The sequence below is a fragment of the Pogoniulus pusillus genome, chromosome 1 (genome assembly GCF_015220805.1).
Source record: "Pogoniulus pusillus isolate bPogPus1 chromosome 1, bPogPus1.pri, whole genome shotgun sequence".
In the NCBI taxonomy this organism is placed as follows: domain Eukaryota; kingdom Metazoa; phylum Chordata; class Aves; order Piciformes; family Lybiidae; genus Pogoniulus; species Pogoniulus pusillus.
In genome coordinates, this window is record NC_087264.1 from 24,128,698 (window position 1) to 24,149,049 (window position 20,352).

The window sequence follows — 20,352 nt, forward strand, 5'->3', positions numbered from 1 at the left end:
GGTTTGGCATAGGTACAACCTTTGTTGTACTTTACAACCTTTACAAGCTTTGTTCTTTTAATTCCTTAAGTAGAACGACACTCGGCTTGGCTGTGCCCTGCCCTGCACTTCCTGGCTGCTGGAATTTATCCTGCCTTGCCTACAGAATCACAGAGTCAGTCAGAGTTGGAAGAGACCACAAGGAGCAGCCAGTCCCAACCCCCCTGCCATGCCCAGAGACACCCTACCCTAGAGCAGGCTGCCCACAGCCTCAGCCAGCCTGCCCTTAAACACGTCCAGCCGTGGGGCCTCAACCACCTCCCTGGGCAACCCATTCCAGCCTCTCACCACTCTCATGCTCAACAACTTCCACCTCACCTCCAGCCTGACTCTCCCCACCTCCAGCTTTGCTCCATTCCTCCCAGTCCTGTCACCCCCTGAGAGCCTAAAATGTCCCTCCCCAGCTTTTTTTGAGGCTCCCTTCAGATGCTGGAAGGCCACAAGAATGTCACCTGGGAGCCTCTTCTTCTGCAGCCTGCACAGCCCCAACTCTTTCAGTCTGTGCACACAGCAGAGCTGCTGCAGCCCTCTGAGCATCCTCCTGGCCCTGCTCTGGACACACTCCAGCATCTCCACATCCCTCTTGGAATGGGGGCTCCAGAACTGGATGCAGTACTCCAGGTGGGGTCTCAGCAGAGCACAGCAGAGGGGGAGAATCAGCTCCCTGGCCCTGCTGGCCACACTTCTGCTGCTGCAGCCCAGGCTCTGCTTGGCTTTCTGGGCTGCAAGTGCACACTGCTGGCTCCTGTTGAGCTTCTCCTCCACCAGCACCCCCAAGTCCTTCTCCTCAGGGCTGCTCTCCAGCCACTCACTGCATTTGTGCTTGGCATTGCCCCAGCCCAGTTGCAGGACCTTGCACTTGCTCTTGTTGAATCTCCTGAGTTTGGCTTGTGTCCACCTCTGCAGCCTGTCCAGGTGCCTCTGGATGAATCCCTGCCCTCCAGCCTGCCTGCTGCACCACACAGCTTGGTGTGCTCAGCAAACTTGTTGAGGCTGCACTCAGTGCTTCTGTCCATGGCACCCACAAAGATGCTGGACAAGACTGGTCCCAGGATTGATCCCTGAGGGATTCCACTTGTCCCTGGCCTGCACTTGGCCATGGAACCATTGACAGCCATTCTGGGTGAGGCCACCAAGCCAGTTCCATTCAGTGGTCCAGAAAGACTGGGACATTTTTTTTCAGTAGGGCCTGTGGTGACAGGACAAGAGGCTGTGGTTTTAAATCAAGAGAGGGTTTATTCAGACGAGGTATGAGTAAGAACTGTTTACCGTGAGGGTAGCAAAACAATGGCGTAGGTTGCTCAGAGAGGTGTCAGAAGCCCCATCCCTGGAAACATTCAAGGTCAGGTTCAACAAGGCTCTGTGCGACCTGATCTAGCTGAGGATGCCCCTGCTCACCAAAGCGGGGTTGGACTAGGTAACCTTTAACAGCCCCTTCCAACTCAAAACGCTCTGTGGTTCTAGGAAACAGAGGAATAGGAGGCAGGTGGGCAGCGACAATGGTGAACAGCATTCAGAGAGGAGCAGCACACTGATTCACATGCTAATTTGAGGGTAGCTTCCCAGACAGCCACGACACACAGAAGCCTGGACCTGTAATTTCAGTAGTCCACTGCTACAAGCAGCCTCTCTGCCAGGTGTAACTGTTGTGTTCTGTGTGCCCACTGGCTATCTGTGGCCATCTGGGTTAGTGAGAAACAAAGCTCCAATATATTACATCTGAAATAAAGGGTTCAATTAGTACCCAAGGAAACTCTGAGGAGACAACCATGCCATGAGGGCAGGACTGTGCTTTCAACAGTCTCCTTTCATAAGGCAGTGAGCTGTGTACTCCTGTACAGAGACTGGCATGTGCTGGCAAATGTTGGTATGCTAAAGTCTTACAAAACTTGCCCTCTAGAAAGCGTTAACAGAAGTCAGCAGGAGATGGTTTTTACCTTAAAAATAGTTCTTTTTTACTAAACTGAGTGTCCTCCTCAAAGTAATACCTCTCTGAGGATGACTTCAGCTTTCAATCTGGAAATAAGAAAGGACAGCAGGCTGAAGGCGATGACCACGAATGAAGCTGTCTGGATACAACCCTCCTGCAGCATTGACAGACAAAGGACTGCTGATACGAAACTCTTCACTTCAGTCTTCTCACGCAGCTTTGTAACAGAGTACACCAGAAACACCAGTTCTGGCTCCCCCAGAAGAATATCTTCTTTGAAAATATTTGTCATATGCCTAAACGGAAAATCAGTGACCTTGTATGGATCACTCAACTTTACTCTTCCTTAAGAAGAAAAGACTCTCATAAAGCAGTGCAAAGGCTGTGTGGTAAACACTGCAAAGTGTGGTTCATGGGCAGAGTGTGGAGCTGTCACTTACCTGCACCTAAGCAAGGCCTTTGACACTGTCCCACACCACATCCTGGGGGCAGCTTGCTCTAGGGTAGGGTGTCCCTGGGCATTGCAGTGGGGTTGGAACTGGCTGCTCCTTGTGGTCCCTTCTGACCCTGACTGATTCTATGATTCTTCTGAGCTCCCCTGGAAGGCCTCCAGGTCTCCCCAGTGCCTTCTGTTCTCCAGATTGAATAAACCTCAGCTTGTCATCACAGGAGAGATCCTCCATCTCTGTGAACTTCAAGAGGGGATACAGATGGCTTGCTTTGGGTTCCTTTGTGGAAGAGCTGTAATTTCCATGTCCTGGAGGTTAAATTAGTAGCATTCACAAATGTCACAGTTGCTCTCTGTCTGTGTTATTTGCTTTTGAACTGAAATATACTGTGGTCTCTTAGGGTCAGTGCAAAATGGTTAGTTAGAGTCTTTTCATAGTAGCAGAACATTTAGGTTTGTAGCTGTACCAGAAATATTTGTGTCACATACAGAATTTTCCCTTTTGCTGAAAGGAGTGTGGAGGGGGCAAGAGTTTATTGAAGTCCCTGCAGGCACTGTGCACTCCTGCTCGGTTCTGAAGAGTTCTGCCCCTGTGCTCAGCACTGCTCAGGTCACACCTTGAGTGCTGTGTCCAGTTCTGGGCTCCTCAATTCAAGAGAGATGTTGAGGTGCTGGAAGAGTGTCTGGAGGAGGGCAGCAAGGCTGGGGAGGGGCCTGGAGCAGAGCCCTGTGAGGAGAGGCTGAGGGAGCTGGGGGTGTGCAGCCTGCAGAAGAGGAGGCTCAGGGCAGACCTCATTGCTGTCTGCAGCTACCTGAAGGGAGGCTGTAGCCAGGTGGGGTTGGGCTCTTCTGCTAGGCAAGCAGCAACAGAACAAGAACAAGGGGACACAGCCTCAAGCTCTGCCAGGGCAGGTCTAGGCTGGATGTTGTTAGGAAGTTGTTGTCAGAGAGAGTGATTGGCATTGGAATGGGCTGCCCAGGGAGGTGGTGGAGTCGCCGTGTCCTAAATGAGCAGTGGCAGACAGGTATTAAAGGGATTTTAGGCACTTACAGCCACAAATAGAATATGAATATTCTATTTTATGAATATGAAATAGGAAGATTTCCAAGCATAATTTTGTGCTTAACCCCTGTTACTTTTAGCCACCTAAGAGTAATTTTGAAGTCTTTATCTGTGGGAGTCTTTTGGAGTGTACTATGGGAGAATCTGAGGGAATATCAAGCATGGAAATGGGGCAAAATCCTCATTTGAAAACATTGTACTTAAATCTTTTTTTGAGCTGTCTGTATATACCTGTCATAGAATCACAGAATCAGCCAGGCTGGAAGAGACCTCCAAGCTCAGCCAGTCCAACCTAGCACCCAGCCCTAGACAATCAACCAGACCATGGCACTAAGTGCCTCATCCAGGCTTTGCTTCAACACCTCCAGCCACAGAGACTCCACCACCTCCCTGGGCAGCCCACTCCAATGCCAATCACTCCCTCTGACAACAACTTCCTCCTAACATCCAGCCTAGACCTGCCCTGGCACAGCTTGAGACTGTGTCCCCTTGTTCTGTTGCTGCTTGCCTGGCAGAAGAGCCCAACCCCACCTGGCTACAGCCTCCCTTCAGGGAGTTGTAGAGAGCAATGAGGTCTGCCCTGATCCTCCTCTTGTGCAGGCTGCACACCCCCAGCTCCCTCAGCCTCTCCTACTTGCACTTTGAAGCCATGGAATGTGAGATAAGAATGTATCGTGCAACAGACTCAGAGAATGTTTCATTCATTGTTGCTGCAAGTGCTGCAGTAGCAAAAAACCTGCAGCACCACCATGCCAGAATGAAAAGGTAGTAAAGCCTTGAAAAATGTTATTTTTAGTACTGGTATTCGAAGCCTTACACACAGCTTCTTGAGGAAACTGAAGACTCACATCAAGGATTTGGATGGTTTCTCAGTACAAATGTAATGTGAAGTTACGTTGTAATTAGAAGTCCACACATCTTAGAATTCCATATCTAGAGACAAAGCTTGACTGAGAGCAGCCAGGCAGAGAGGGACCTGGGGGTGCTGGTAGAGAGGAGCTGAAGATGAGGCAGCAGTGTGCCCAGGTGGGCAGCAGAGCCAATGGCATCCTGGGCTGGCTCAGGAGCAGTGTGGGCAGCAGGACAAGGGAGGTTCTTGTGCCCCTGTGCTCAGCACTGCTCAGGCCACCCCTTGAGTGCTGTGTCCAGTTCTGGGCTCCTCCATTCAAGAGAGATGTTGAGGTGCTGGAAGGTGTCCAGAGAAGGGCAGCAAGGCTGGGGAAGGACCTGGAGTAGAGCCCTGTGAGGAGAGGCTGAGGGAGCTGGGGGTGTTTGGCCTGCAGAAGAGGAGGCTCCCAGAGGACCTTCTTGTGGCTTTCCAGCATCTGAAGGAGCCTCCAAAAAAGTTGGGGAGGGACTTTTTAGGCTGTCAGGGAGTGCCAGGACTGGGGGGAATGGAGCAAAGCCAGAGGTGGGGAGATTCAATCTGGCCGTGAGGAGGAAGTTGTTGAGCATGAGAGTGGTGAGAGGCTGGACTGGGTTGCCCAGGGAGGTGGTTGAGGCCCCATGGCTGGAGGTGTTTGAGGCCAGGCTGGCTGAGGCTGTGTGCAGCCTGCTCTAGGGTAGGGTGTCCCTGGGCATGGCAGGGGGGTTGGAACTGGCTGCTCCTTGTGGTCCCTTCCAACCCTGACTGACTCTGTGATTCTGTGATCACCCTGATGATGATGCACAAAGAAGCCATCTGAACAACGGGCACCAGAACTCGGTTAGGGGTGGGTTTTCATTTAGAGGTTAACAGTTTTTAAGGAGAAATTCTTAAAAGCCAACGTATTTGTTCACTATTTTTCTTTTGCAGGTTGATCCAGCTTTGAAAGAAAAATTAAAACAGAACACAGTGACACTGGAATCTGAATATGAGGTAAAAGAAATCTCTTGCTTGGGGCTCAGAACCATGGCTGCCCTTGATTGCCCTGGCTGCTGGTGGGCTGTACCTGTCCTAACCAAAATTAGGTCAGCCTTTGGCTCACCGATGTCCCAACAGACCCAGGTTTTCCTGTAATGAAAGGGTTTTGAACATGCAGTGCTGCTTTCTGAACACCAACTTGGTTTTGATGTCCAGATGCCAAGTACAGTGGCACAAATAAATTCCCCCACTTGTGTGGTTCACCAGTCTCTAAATGCAGAGCTGCCGTTGGCCTGAGATGGAATGTGCAACGTGTGGATGTCAACAGCCCTGCTGTGTGAGGTCTGCTGCCCTGTGTGCCAACTGAGAGAGCAGTGTGCTTGCTGTGCTTGCTGTTATTTCTTGCCTCTGAAGCTCATGTCTGTCTTTCCAGTGACTGCTGCTCCTTTTTCACTCTTCAGAAAATGGAAGTGCTGTGTCCAGTTCTGGGCTCCTCGGTTCAAGAGAGATGCTGAGGTGCTGGAAGGTGTCCAGGGAAGGGCAATGAAGCTGGTGAGGGGCCTGGAGCACAGCCTTGTGAGGAGAGGCTGAGAGAGCTGGGGGTGTGCAGCCTGCAGAAGAGGAGGCTCAGGGCAGACCTCATTGCTGGATACAAGTACCTGAAGGGAGGCTGTAGCCAGGTGGGGTTGGGCTCTTCTGCCAGGCAAGCAGCAACAGAACAAGGGGACACAGTCTCAAGCTGTGCCAGGGGAGATCTAGGCTGGATATTAGGAGGAAGTTGTTGTCAGAGAGAGTGATTGGCATTGGAATGGGCTGCCCAGGGAGGTGGTGGAGTGGTCGTGCCTGGAGGTTTTGAAGCCAAGCCTGGATGGGACACTTAGTGCCATGGTCTAGTTGATTGGCCAGGGCTGGGTGCTAGGTTGGGCTGGCTGAGCTTGGAGGTCTCTGCCAACCTGGTTGATTCTATGATTCTTGAAAATATGCTGTAAGGCTGCTTTGATTTATTGATGTGGAGAGCTCCAAGGAACGAAAGAAACCACATCTCTCTGTTAACTCACTACTTCACCTCAAAAATCAACCTCTCTGTGTTCAGATGCGCCTTGCCTGCACTTGAGAAGTAGTTGAAGGATAACATTTAAATGGTCCTAAACGCATTAGCTGTATGGATGAATCAATGATAATGAAATACATCTGGCATAACAGCATGAGACAAGCCTGCTGGGCAATCAGGCTTCTCTTGATGGACAGAAATGACAGAAGCAATCTGATTATTTTCCTCATCTAAACTACAGGAAGTTCCAGGCTGAAATTCTTCCAAAGTAGTATTTAGGTCTTAGAAGGGGCAGAGCAGTTCAACAAAACAAATGGTTTTGCATTTTCATGTGATGGAAATAGGTCGAGATCAGTGTACTGAACTCTCATCTCAATGTATGCTTTTCTCTGGGCACGAACTTGCAAGCACCAGGCCTGCTCATTGCTTGCTTCAGTGAAACTCACAGAACTCCCAGCTGCCATCTACATACTTCACAGGCTCAACACTGAGCTGGTGACAATTTTAGTCCATGTTACCTCAGTGTTCTGTTGGACAAAATCTAACTGGTCACTGAATTGCAGTCATATTTTTGTGGACCCCATGTGTTCCTGGCCAGGGCTTTTTAGCCCTCCTCTTGTTAAAATACTGCTCTTAAGTCTTCTAATTCTGTGTATAGGTCAATGTGGAGGATTACACTGGCAGCTGTTACTAGAATCATAGAATCAACCAGGTTGGAAGAGACCTCCAAGCTCAGCCAGTCCAACCTATCACCCAGCCCTGGACAATCAACCAGACCATGGCACTAAGTGCCCCAGACAGGCTTGGCTTCAACACCTCCAGGCATGGCAACTCCACCACCTCCCTGGGCAGCCCATTCCAATGCCAATCACTCTCTCTGACAACAACTTCATCCTAACATCCAGCTTGAACCTTCCCTGCCACCACTTGAGACTGTGTCCCCTTGTTCTGTTGCTGCTTGCCTGGCAGCAGAGCCCATCCCCACCTGGCTACAGCCTCCCTTCAAGGAGCTGCAGACAGCAATGAGGTCTGCCCTGAGCCTCCTCTTCTGCAGGCTGCACACCCCCAGCTCCCTCAGCCTCTCCTCACAGGGTTTGTGCTCTAGGCCCCTCAGCGGCTTGCTTGCCCTTCTCTGGACACTAAATGTGGTTTGAGAAGAGGTGAAGGGCAGTTTAAAAAAAGTAAAACAAAAGAAGTTGTTCATTTCCTATGTAAAGCCTTATTTTACAGCACCATTGGCATTGTATCTGCAGCTGTTAGTGAGGACCCCAGGCCAGCTCTTTTAAAGCATGGTGTCCTGGAAGGCTAACAGGCCTAGCAGATGTCCTGCTGCTGATGGAGGAAACAAAGGCGGGAGGAAAACAAGGGCCATTATATCCCCTTCCAAAGTGATAAACAGGTACCCACAGGTGTTTAGGTACCTAGAATACCCAAATAAGGGTGAGCAAGCCCTGGTTTCACCTAATATGGTCAGTTTAGCAAATGCCATTTTGATTGGTGAATCTCTGTGGCCAAAGGAGTCTTTGCACTCAGGCAAGTAATATAAATTGAGCTAAGTTGTAAGCAGTTGAGCTGCCTCTGCCTCATTGCTCTTGGACAATGTGTTCTGCTGTGCCTTGTGCTTCAGACCAGCTTAGCCCTCATGATTTGGGCTTGAACTATTTGGAAACTGAAGTGCCTCAGGTTTCCCAGGAGAAGGCTTTTAAATGCCCCACGACGTGGCAAGAAGTGCACTGACATGGTGCTCCCTGCACAGCTGCAAGAGATGCTGCCTGCACCTCTGCAAACCTCCGTGCCAAGAGGAACTAGGATCAGGTCAGAGGTTGTCTGCCTCTTTCCCAGCACCCTGGGAAGATCTGGAAGCTTCTCCATGTCCGAGCAGTCCCAGCACTGCCACAACGGAGCCAGGGACTAGCTTGACGTTCCTATGCCCCCGCAGTGAGTAGCACAGACTTGCCCTGGGGCTCCAGGCTGCCTGTTTGTAAGTGTAGCAAAGCCATTGTGTGGCTAAACTTCTATGTTTCTGATCCTCCTCACTGAATGAATTGCCCAGGAGCATCCTTGGGAAGATTTTCCTGAGCAGGTGGACCCCTGATTTAACTCATTAGTATGTAGCTGTGGGTGGGGCTCTCCAGAAATAACTGCCTGTTTTCTGATCTCTGCCTCATTAGCTGCCCCAACAAATCACCATGTAAATGTCCCTTGGCACTCTCTGGCTTCTAGAAAAGATCTTTTTGTACTTAGGGAAATGTCTTTTCCCTCTGAACTGACTGCTGAGTCCTTTTAGAGTGTGGTATGGGCATACTGCAAAGGACAAAGATGTATTTGGTGTTTAGAACACATTGAAGCCTGTGCTTTGTCTCCAAACTGCTGAAAAGTGGCTTTGCTTCACACGGGAGTGCTTCTGGCCAGGATGCCGGTTTGAGGAAGAAGGAATTGGTGTGTGCACTTCATACTGCAGTTCCTGTGTCTCAGGCCTGTTAGTGCTGTTTGTCTTCTGCCCTGGGACATGCTAGAGGAGCAAGCTACCTTTGCGTGCCTCCTACATTTATGCATTCCTCTCACACACCTTGCTGTCCTCATACCTCCTTATTAGTCCTTGCTGCTCCCCTTTGCCTAATAAATCACAGCTCTGTCCACTAGTGACACTGGTACTGATGTGAATGTAGTTCTGCTGCTGAGCTGGGCCTTGTACAACACACTGTAAAAAATGTCAAGTGTTTGACCTGTGACAAAAGCTTAGAGTGTTTTATTTGAAAGCACAAAAGTATTGCTTGAAAGAGAGGGGTAAGAAACTGAGTAATGTGATATGTGAAAAACCTTCCTGTAGAAAGGGACCTGGGGGTGCTGGGAGAGAGGAGCTGTAGATGAGGCAGCAGTGTGCCCAGGTGGGCAGCAGAGCCAATGGCATCCTGGGCTGGCTCAGGAGCAGTGTGGCCAGCAGGACAAGGGAGGTTCTTGTGCCCCTGTGCTCAGCACTTCTCAGGCCACCCCTTGAGTGCTGTGTCCAGTTCTGGGCTCCTCCATTCAAGAGAGATGTTGAGGTGCTGGAAGGTGTCCAGAGAAGGGCAGCAAGGCTGGGGAGGGGCCTGGAGCACAGCCTTGTGAGGAGAGTCTACTTCTCTGGAGTCATTCAAAATCCACCTGGGTGCATTCCTGTGTGACCTGCTCTACCTAAGTGACACTGCTCTGGCAAGGGGGTTGGATTAGAGGATCTTGCAGGGTCCCTTCCAGACCCTAGAGTTCCATAGGTTTGTAATATGGCCTGCAAATAACCTCTTTGGAGAACGCTGCTTCACACTGCCTTCTTGACTTAAAGTGTGTGGGTGTGGAGCAGTTGTTGTTCCTCATCATTTGATAGACCACAAGTGGTGGGTGTTGGCTCAGGATAAAAGTTGTGTGGCTCTATCCTGCAGCACAAACTGCTGTAATTGCACCATTAACATCAGAATAGCTTAAAAAGTAAAAGCAGGCACATGGAGAGCTGGCTTGGGAGTGTAACCTGTGCATTTATGGCCTTGAGAGAGAAAGAAGTATTTGAATAAGCTCTTCTGAAATAGATTAGTGCTATTTAATGCTCTTCTGAGCTTACTTTGGGCATTGCAGTGCCAGCAGTGTGGACAAAGCTTCTTTTACCGTTGCATTTAAGGGAGGCACAGTGTAGTAACAAAGTTGTGTCAGTATGAAATAGGTGCACTGAAGCATGTGGACTTAAGGAGTAGTCTAAAAAGGTCATTCCTCAATACCAGTAGTTGAAACAAAGTCATAGAAGAGAATGATCTATGTTGGAAGGGACCTCAAGGATCATCCAGCTCCAACCCATGGCCAAAGGCAGGGACACCTCCCACTAGAACAGGTCACTCGAGGCCTCATCCAACCTGGCCTTGAACATCTCCAGGGAGGAAGCAGCCACAACCTCCCTGGGCAACCTGTGCCAATCTCTCACCACCCTCTCACTGCAAAGAACTTCCTCCTAACATCCAGTTTCAATCTCCCCTCTGCCAGTTCAAACCCATTCCTCCTCATCCTGTCATTACAAGACCTTGTCAATAGTCCCTCTCCAGACCTCCTGTAGCCCCCTTCAGACACTGGAAAGCCACCCTAAGGTCTCCTGAAAGCCTACTCTTCTCCAGGCTGCAGAGCCCCAGCTCTGGTAGCCTGTCTTCATAGAAGAGCTGCTGCAGCCTTGTTGCTGATGTTATCAATACCAGAGGATTACTGATTTTGTTGCTTTAGAATTAACAGATTAGTGTATTGAGCTGATTTACTTCAGTGCCTGTGAAGATACTAGTGGCTAAAATACCTTGAGCTGTTTGAGAGATCACAAAGATCCCTTCTTAGTGATTGCTGTGACACTAAAGGAGGTTGAGACACTGTTCTTCCCCCCTCTAATCACTCCATCCCTGCTCTTGAATTTGTCAGTGCATTGTCCAGCCTAGCCATTAGTTTCCAACTGTGTTTGGGGCAAGTGCAGTTTCTTGCATTTCAGTTTAGTCCCAATCAAAGTGTGCTTGTGAGCTTCCTTCACTGTGACTCAGTCTTCCCCACTTCATGTTCAGATACCGAAAGGTGTCCAGAGAAGGGCAGCAAGGCTGGGGAGGGGCCTGGAGCAGAGCCCTGTGAGGAGAGGCTGAGGGAGCTGGGGGTGTGCAGCCTGCAGAAGAGGAGGCTCATTGCTGTCTACAACTCCCTGAAGGGAGGCTGTAGCCAGGTGGGGTTGGGCTCTGCTGCCGGGCAAACAGCAACAGAACAAGGGGGGACAGCCTCAAGTTGTGCCAGGGGAGGTCTAGGCTGGATGTTAGGAGGAAGTTGTTGTCAGAGAGAGTGATTGGCATTGGAATGGGCTGCCCAGGGAGGTGGTGGAGTTGCTGTGCCTGGAGGTGTTGAAGCCAAGCCTGGCTGGGGCACTTAGTGCCATATTCTCGTTGATTGTGTAGGGCTGGGTGCTAGGTTGGACTGGCTGAGCTTGGAGATCTCTTCCAGCCTGGGTGATTCTATGATGAAGCTTATAATAAGAGAAGAAGGTGTCCAGAAGTTGTGTCTAGGAGGGCAGTGTATATAACCCAGTAAGGCCATATCACTGTGATGACAGAGATCAGATTTTTTCAGCCAGGCAGGAGACAGTAGATCAGTGTTAGTGTTAGTTCTGTGCCTCTGCACCTATACATCAGCATAGAGTTCCTCAATACACTGTTTGTGGTCTGATACCTTTGCAAAACCTGACTGGGTTAATGGATTTCCAGCACTGCATGTTGCAGCCATAAGGATATTCTCCCTGCTCATCACTGAGTCACTGAATGGCTTAGGTTGGAAGGGACCTCAGACATCACCTACTCCTACCTCCCCACCGTGAGCAGGGACACCTCTCAACCACTCAGCTGCTCAAGGCCTCATCCAGCCTGGCCTTGAATACCCCCAGGGAGGAGGCAACCACAACCTCCCTGGGCAGCCTATTCCGAAGTCTCACCACCGTCTTTCTAAGGTCCAGTCTAAACGTCCTTCAGCTTCAAACCATTCTGCCTTATCCTGTCTCTAGACACCCTTAGGAAACGTCCCTCTGCAGCCTTCCTGGAGCCTTTCTGCTCATCCTCTGGCTGTGGATAGGTTTGCTTACTAAAATGAGGGCAAGTATTTGTCTCTCTGAATGAGCAATTTCTTTCTGTGCTGCTCATCGCAGAATTTATTGTACCAAGCTGTAAAGCAAACAGGATTTTCTTATCCTGCTTTTCACATGTGGGAAACAAAGACTAAAGTCAAACATTTGTCCTAAGTGACCACCTTGAACTGACTCAGCCTGAGCACCAACAGCCCCACCTGAATTTCTGCAGATTTCAGTTTGTTGGTTATTGCATGAAGAGTAGCAGGAGCAGAATTCAAACTATTTTAAAGTATTTTATTTTAAGGCTGACAAAGAATTATGGAATTTACTTAATATCAAGTCAGGCATATGAAGCAGCAAGTAAGAAGCTGAGGTCTCTTTACATCCTTACTGGTACCTCAGAATCACAGAATCAACCAGGTTGGAAGAGACCTCCAAGCTCAGCCAGCCCAACCTAGCACCCAGCCCTGGCCAATCAACTAGACCATGGCACTAAGTGCCCCAACCAGGCTTGGATTCAACACCTCCAGGGACAGCGACTCCACCACCTCCCTGGGCAGCCCATTCCAATGCCAATCAGTCTCTCTGACAACAACTTCCTCCTAACATCCAGCCTAGACCTGCCCTGGCACAACTTGAGACTGTGTCCCCTCATTCTGTTGGTGAGTGCCTGGCAGCAGAGCCCAACCCCACCTGGCTACAACCTCCCTTCAGGGAGCTGTAGACAGCAATGAGGTCTGCCCTGAGCCTCCTCTTCTGCAGGCTGCACACCCCCAGCTCCCTCAGCCTCTCCTCACAGGGCTGTGCTCCAGGCCCCTCCCCAGCCTTGCTGCCCTTTTCTGGGCACCTTCCAGCACCTCAACATCTCTCTTGAATGGAGGAGCCCAGAACTGGACACAGCACTCAAGGGGTGGCCTGAGAAGTGCTGAGCACAGGGGCACAAGAACCTCCCTTGTCCTGCTGCCCACACTGCTCCTGAGCCAGCCCAGGATGCCATTGGCTCTGCTGCCCACCTGGGCACACTGCTGTCTCATCTTCAGCCTCTCTCTGCCAGCACCCCCAGGTCCCTCTCTGCCTTTGCATCAGGCAAGCTGTTTGACAGGGTTCTCAAAAGTCAAGTATGTGATGAATAGCTGAAGATGTTCTGGTGGTTGTTAGCTTTGCCTCTTTGTGTAGCTGTTTGTCGTTTGTGTGGTGGGTGTTGCTGCTGTTGAATTTACAGCTTCTGTCAGCCCTGTGTGCTTAAGAAGCAGCTTAACTGACTTAGGAAGTAAAACAGTAGACTGAATGGACTACACTGATCTTACTTCAAACAGATGAATTTCAGTCTGCTTTGAGCTGTTAGAAACAAGCAGAAGAGGTGGTGCTGGTCTGATCTGATTACAGTTGATTGCAGTCTCCAGTGATTGACTCTTTTGTGTGCCTGCAGGCAGTTTGCAGGCTGCCAGTTTGCAGGTATTGCCATTTACTACAACCTGGAAGTGACTTATGCAATGCCTTCATTGAGTTGGGTAGGCAGAGTCCAGGGGGATAAAAACAGAAGGGAAAGGGAAAAAAACCCCACAAACCCACATGAGAAGAAGGCTGTTGGGATGAAAGAGGTGGCTTTCGTAGAGTCGGAATCATCCAGACTGGAAGGGATCTCCAAAGGTCACAGGATGTTAGGGGTTGGAAGAGACCCAAGGAGATCATCCAGTCCAACTCCCCCTGCCAGAGCAGGACAGTGCTATCTTACACAGATCACAGAGGAATGCATCCAGACAGGCCTTGAAAGGCTCCGGAGGAGGAGATCCCACAAACTCTCTGGGCAGCCTGTGCCAGTGCCCTGTGCCCCTTACAGTAAAGGATTCCCCCTGGCCATCCAGTCCAACCCCCTCTGCAGTCAGCAGGAACATCCTCAACTAGAGCAGGTTGCCCAGAGCCCTGTCCAGCCTCGCCTTGAATATCTCCAGGGATGGGGCCTCAACCACCTCCCTAGGCAACCTGTTCCCAGTTGGTGGTGTTCCTAACAGAGTCTAAGCCTGCTCTTCTCCAGTTTGAAGCCGATGCTCCTCATCCTGTGACCACAGGCCTTTGCAGTCTCTCTCCATCCTTCTTGTAGGCCCTCTTCAGGTACCAGAAGGTTGTTAGTAGATCTCCCTGGAGCCTTCTCCTCTCCAAACTCCCCTCAGCCTGTCTTTGTAGCAGAGCTGCTCCAACCCCTGATCATTTTTGTGGCCCTCCTCTGGACTGGCTCCATCAGGTCCATGTCCTTCCTGTGTTGAGGGCTGTAGAGCTGGATGCAGCACTCCAGATGAGGTCTCAGCAGAATCCCCTCTCTGTATCTGGGGGCAGTGCTTCTTTTGATGCAGCCCAAGATGTGATTTGCCTTCTGCGCTGCAAGCTCACACTGGCTGCTCATGTCCAACTTCTTGTCCATCAGCACCCCCAAGCCCTTTTCCACAGTCCTTTTGCTTTCTGATCTGAAAGCAGAACTCTGCTTGCCTGAATTCTCTCCGTACAGCTCAGATAGTAGGCAGGATCTGTGTGACGTTGACTAAAGGACTCCGTTTGGTCTTACTCTCAGCCCTAGGAAAATGGGAAATGCAGCTGCATCTGTATCTTTGGCCAATTTTGGTGCTGACACTGTTGCAAGAATTCTGATTCCAGTGACCAAACGAAAAGATTGGCTGGATGTTAGGAGGAAGTTGTTGGCACTGGAATGGGCTGCCCAGGGAGGTGGTAGAATCACCATGCCTGGAGGTGTTGGAGGAAATCCTGGCTGGGGCACTTAGTGCCATGGTCTGGTTGATTGTTTAGGGCTGGGTGCTAGGTTGGACTGGATGAGCTTGGAGGTCTCTTCCACCTGCTTGATTCTGTGATTCTATGATTCAGTTTTCCTGAGTGAAGTAGTGTCACAGTTTAACCCTAGCTGGCAACTGAGCCCCCTGCAGCCACTCTCTCACTGCCCACTGGTGGCTGGGGACACAAACAGAAAGGTAAAAGTGAGAAAACTCCTGAGGTGGAGACAGTTCGAGAGGTAAAGCAAAAGCTGTGCCTGTGAGCAAAGCAAACCAAGGAAGTCATTCAGAGTTTGCCACGGGCAGGCAGGTGTTCAGGCATCGCAAGGACCAGCAGGGCTCCAGCACAGGCAATGGGCACTTGGGAAGGCAATCACTCCAAACAGCTCCCTTTGCCTTCCTCCTCCCAAATTTATATGCCAGATGTGTCATCATCAAGGGAGGTTCTCCCTTGAACTTCCTCCCAACAGCCAACCTAAACCTCCCCTGACACAACTTGAGGCCATTTCCTCTCTTCCTAGCATAAGTAACTGGGGAGAAGACACCTGCTGCAGCCTCACTACAACCTCCTTTTAGGTAGTTGTAGAGGGCAATAAGGTCCCCTCTCAGCCTCCTCTTCTCCAGACTAAACACCCCCAGCTCCCTCAGCTGCTCCTCACAGGCCATGTTTGCCAGACCTCTCTCCAGCCTCATCACCTCTCTCTGCACCTGCTCCAGCACCTCAATGTCCCTCCTGTACTGTGGTGACCAACACTGGACACAGCACTCGAGATGTGGGCTCACGAGTGCTGAGTACAGGGCCATGAGCACCTACTCCTGCTGGTCACACCATTGCTGATCCAGGCCAGGATGCTGTTGGCCCCTTTGGTGACCTAGGCACACTGATGGCTCACATCCAGCCAGCTGGCCACCAGCACCCCCAGGTCCCTCTGCCATGCAGCTCTCCAGCCACTCCTCCCCGAGCCTGTAGGGCTGCTGGGGGTTGTTGTGGCCTGCTGCATGGGGTGATGGGTGCCTTCCCTCTTCCTCCCTCCTTCCATGTCAGCCCAGATCCCTTCCAGAAGAAATGAGGTACCAGCTAATCACAAGATGTATAAAGTAGTGAAGGCAATTCTCTAGAAGGACCTTTGGCAACTCCACTGCATTAAAAATTCAGTTGCTCCTACCTTGTGGAAGTCTGTTGCGTTTGTGCATGTGTTCTCAGAGATCTTCTGTGGAGTGTTGCCTAATCTCTTTTGATACCTGACTAACCTCATTGCAGTTTCCTCAGCTGTAGAGATGGCAGCAAAGTTTTGCATAACATGAACTAATAGCAGCAGGTCTGTTCTGTTCTAGCTGCTGAGTTATTCTGTGACTGTTATTCCAATCCCTCAGTATTTGCCAGTTTTTTGGAAGGCTGATGGCAGGCTCAGGGCAGGGCTAGCAGGTTTCATTAGGTGTATTCTTCCAGCATTTGCTGAGATGAGGCTCTGATCACAAAGCAGAGGTTTCAACCCCACTGCAGTACCTATCATTAATGGCAGACAGCATGACCCTTTTCAGTGGCACAGAGTAGCCCTGTTTCTGGCCGCGGTGCTGACCCCTCCTCAGTCCTCTCATGGCAGAGCCCCACTGTGTCTGATGTACTGTTCCACAATGCAGGCTGGTATGTGGGACTTGAGGTCTATGTCTGCTGGGAAGGGGCTTCTGTGTCTCTGCCAGCAGGACTGTGAAGATGCAGTGCACGTTTGCCTTCTTCACCCGCAGCAGTTGGGCAAGATCAGGAGGGTGCCTGCTCTTCATTTGTGCTGGGGAAATACTGCAGCCATTGCTACTTCTGAACGGGAGTGACAGGAATAGGCAAGGAGGTAATCAAAACCTAGAGAGTATCTGCCAGTTAGCCTGTCTCATGTATGCTTCAGTGAGAGACCTCTCTGTGGTGGGTGGGTACCACTTGAAAGCGGCAGCAGCGAGCATCACACACCTCTCTCAAAGCCACGTGGACTGGAAGGGATTGTGTTGGTGCTGTTGCTCCTTGTCTAGATAATGCATCTTCACCACTGTGCTTCGTGCTGACAGGACACTTCAGGTCACTAATTACTAATCTGTTTGGGCTGTATCAATGCTTGTCACTCCTACCTCAGTGCTTGGCAAACTTGGCAGCGGTAGAACAGATTTGGAGAACAAGGTGAGGGAAGAAAGGCAGAAGTGAATAGAAGATCTCTGCAGATGCTGCAGTGCTTCCTGTCCTACAGGTTAGTTATCTGTGGATGAGTAGCTGCAGTCATGCCCACTTTAGTCATTTCTGTAGCCATGTGGATAGCTCCTATGCTAGTTTGAGCCTAGCTAGAGTGTTTTGATGAGAAGAATTAGATGACAGGCTGTGGAAAGGAAACAGTGGTGATGTCTGCTGCACTCATAGGTTTGCTGAGATGGATAAGAACATAAACATAGATAACAGAGTCGCTCTCTGTCTCTCTGGGGCTGAACTTCTCTGACCTAACCTGCCATGTGTGTGACTAATCCATCTGCTTCGTAACCCCCCTGGCCGACCCTCCAAGCTACCTTGAGCATAAGGCAAAGTCTTGGGTAAGGTAGAGGGGTGGGAGGAAGGTGGAAGGGTGGTTGAGAGCCTCTGCTGAGGAGTCTGGTTTCTGGGAGGGCTGCTGTGTTTCTGTATTACTTTTAACTTGTCTATGTCTGTCTATATTGTAAACACCTGCTTGTCTATTGTACTAAGCTGTAAAGCTAAAGCTTCATTCAATCTCCAGATCGACTGAATCTAGTCTGGGTGATTTTCCAAAGTGGAGGGGGCAGGGAACACCCAAACCATCACAGCTCCCCAGTGTTGCTTTTCCCCTTATTATTGAACTTCTCTCGCAGGGTAGGTCAGAGTTGATCAATCAAATGTGGCGCTGAGTTTCTTCTGCAAAAGGAAACCAATCCACAAAAATGCATGCTTTAAATCATGAGACTAACAAAATGACAGTGTTGTTTATGCTGTTTTATGTGCAGAAGCTGGAAAAGTCTGACTTGGATAACTGGGAGAACATCAGAGGGCCCCGTCTGTGGGAAGATTCCAGGACTGTTCAGAAGCAACAGCGAGAGGCTCTCCGTCTCAAGACAGAATGATTGAGGAAGGCTACTTTGGTGATCCACATCTCACCTCCAACAGAAAAACAACCTCTCAGGCTGAACTGTTAATTTTTAATCCAATGTCAGGAACAGACTTGAGATCTTGAGATTGGGGGGGGGGGGGGCCTGCACTGAGCAATGTGTAACAGTGAGGTCCGTGCAGAAAGCACTGTATGATGTGAAGCTCTTTGTTTGCACCCGTTTGCACAGAGTTCTCTGCAGGCTGTATATAGATGAATTCTTAATTAAAAAATAGCTGATTATTCTCCTGAGAACATTCAAGTGTCTTTCACTCTCTGTCTTAGAATCGTATCAGTAACTACAACTGTTGTAATTTTATTAAGAGAACATCAGTTTTTTGGCCTGTAGATGAAAACATTTCAATAGGATTAATTGGCCTAAATATTACAGATATTATAGGCACTGTTAGGCAGTGCTGGTTGCAGCTTCCAATAATAGTTTGAGTACTGGTACTGGCTTTGTTGATAGCTACAGGCACATTATGAGACTGCAGTGTGCTCTAAGGAATGATCAGCAAGGTCACTAGTCCAGAAAATTGCAGCTACTGTACCAAGGACACCATCTGAAGGAATACCTGAGCTAAAATGAAACACTTTTGTCTACTCTATAGTTATTCGCGGCAGGGCACAGAACTTAGTGATGACCTTCCCAGCAAGATAGCAGGGGCAGGCTGTGACAGAGCTGCACTGGGAGGTCAGTGTCTAGTGGCCACATCAGGCACTAAGTGATGCCTCGCTTCTGTCAGCTAGTGATGCCTTGCCTTCTAAGTGTGTGTCCACTTTGGAGCAGCAGCAAGACGTGTCCTGACAGAGCAGATGTCCACATCTCTATCACATTACAAAGCTGTTCTATTTTGCCTATATGTCCCAGGATGGAAGAAAGGCAAAGTGATGGGGCACTTTTAGAAGACGTTGCCTGATATGTTGGAGTGGATGGGACACTTAGTGCCATGGTCTGGTTGGTTGGCTAGGGCTGGGTGCTAGGTTGGACTGGCTGAGCTTGGAGGTCTCTTCCAACCTGGTTGGTTCTATGACCTCCAAGCTCAGCCAGTCCAACCTAGCACCCAGCCCTAGACAAGCAACCAGACCATGGCACTAAGTGCCCCATCCAGGCTTTCCTTGAATACCTCCAGGGACAGCGACTCCACCACCTCCCTGGGCAGCCCATTCCAATGCCAATCACTCTCTCTGCCAACAACTTCCTCCTAACATCCAGCCTCGACTTCCTCCAGCACAACTTGAGACTGTGTCCCCTTGTTCTGTTGCTGGGTGCTTGGCAGAAGAGCCCAACCCCACCTGGTTACAGCTTCCCTTCAGGTAGCTGTAGAGAGCAGAGACCCTCTCCAGCAGATCCCTGTCCCTCTTCAACTGGGGAGCCCAAAACTGAACACAGTATTCAAGATGAGGTCTCAGCAGGGCAGAGTAGAGGGGCAGGAGAACCTCCCTTGATCTGCTGGACACACTCTTTCTAACACACCCCAGGATCCCACTGCCCTTCTTAGCCACAAGGGCACATTGCTGTGCCATGGGTAACTTGTGATCCACCAGGACCTCCAGGTCCCTCTCCACAGGGCTGCTCACCAGCAGATCACCTCCCAGCCTATACTGGTGCGGTTTATTACTCCTCCCCAGATGCAGGACTCTGCACTTGTCCTTGCTGAACCTCATCTGGTTGCTCTGTGCGCTGCTCTCCAGCTCTCAATAGATCTCGAGGGATCCCGGGTGCGATGCCTCTCGCCGTGCCCCGGGAACGCTGGCCCCAGAGTCAGAGCGGCGGCGGAGGCGTTTCTGTGATGCTCTTGCCTTTGGCCGGGCCGTGCTGCCCGTCGTGTGCTCTCAGCTGGGGCTGGAGCCTTAGCAGCTTTCCGCTGTTTGAGGTTCGCAGCTTTTCCCCGGGCTTTCCCGTCTGGATTACATCGGGATGCTTCGCGGTTGTTACCTGCCCGTAGCTGGGACCTGCGGCACACTGAAGCGTCGTCGCTGGACCGAGTCACGGCGGCTCGCAGGCGGGCTGGGTTCTTCGTAGGCCGAATGGAGGTGAGGCTTTGGGCGCGCCGTGCCGGTGGGGCTGCGCCGTGTCGGTCGGGCTGCGCTTCGCCGGTGGGGCTGCGCTTCGCCGGTGGGGCTGCGCCGTGCCGGTGGGGCTGCGCCGTGCCGGTGGGGCTGCGCCGTGCCGGTGGGGCTGCGCTTCGCCGGTGGGGCTGCGCCGTGCCGGGCCGCTGGCTTCCCGCGCCTCGGCAGGGCCCGGCGGACGGGTTGCATCGCTCTCGTCGGTACCAGCCGTTGCATCGCGCATGACAAGGCTGGCAGCGCGACTGGCTCTTGGCTTCAAAGAGCCGAAGCCTCTTCTCTCCGTGTTACTTTTTACTCTGCGGCTTGGCTTTGGAGGAGACAGCGTCTCTGGCAGTAGCGACAGGGCTCTGCGGGCTGTCCCTGCCCTGGCTGTGGGCTGAATTGAGGCTGCT

At 50.9% G+C, this 20,352-nt stretch overlaps 1 protein-coding gene across 3 annotated transcripts in view; it reads left to right on the forward strand.

Annotated features, from left to right (window-relative positions):
- The window catches only part of LOC135175775 (cytochrome c oxidase assembly protein COX16 homolog, mitochondrial), a 41,027-nt gene extending 22,885 nt beyond the window's left edge, over nt 1-18,142 (forward strand). For all 3 annotated transcript variants that reach the window (XM_064144086.1, XM_064144078.1, XM_064144070.1), the window contains 2 exons: nt 5,276-5,338; nt 17,748-18,142. In XM_064144086.1, the coding sequence (XP_064000156.1) occupies nt 5,276-5,338; nt 17,748-17,864 (180 nt within the window). In that variant the 3' untranslated portion in view covers nt 17,865-18,142. The remainder of the gene's footprint in view (nt 1-5,275; nt 5,339-17,747) is intronic.
- Nucleotides 18,143-20,352: the final 2,210 nt, after the last annotated feature.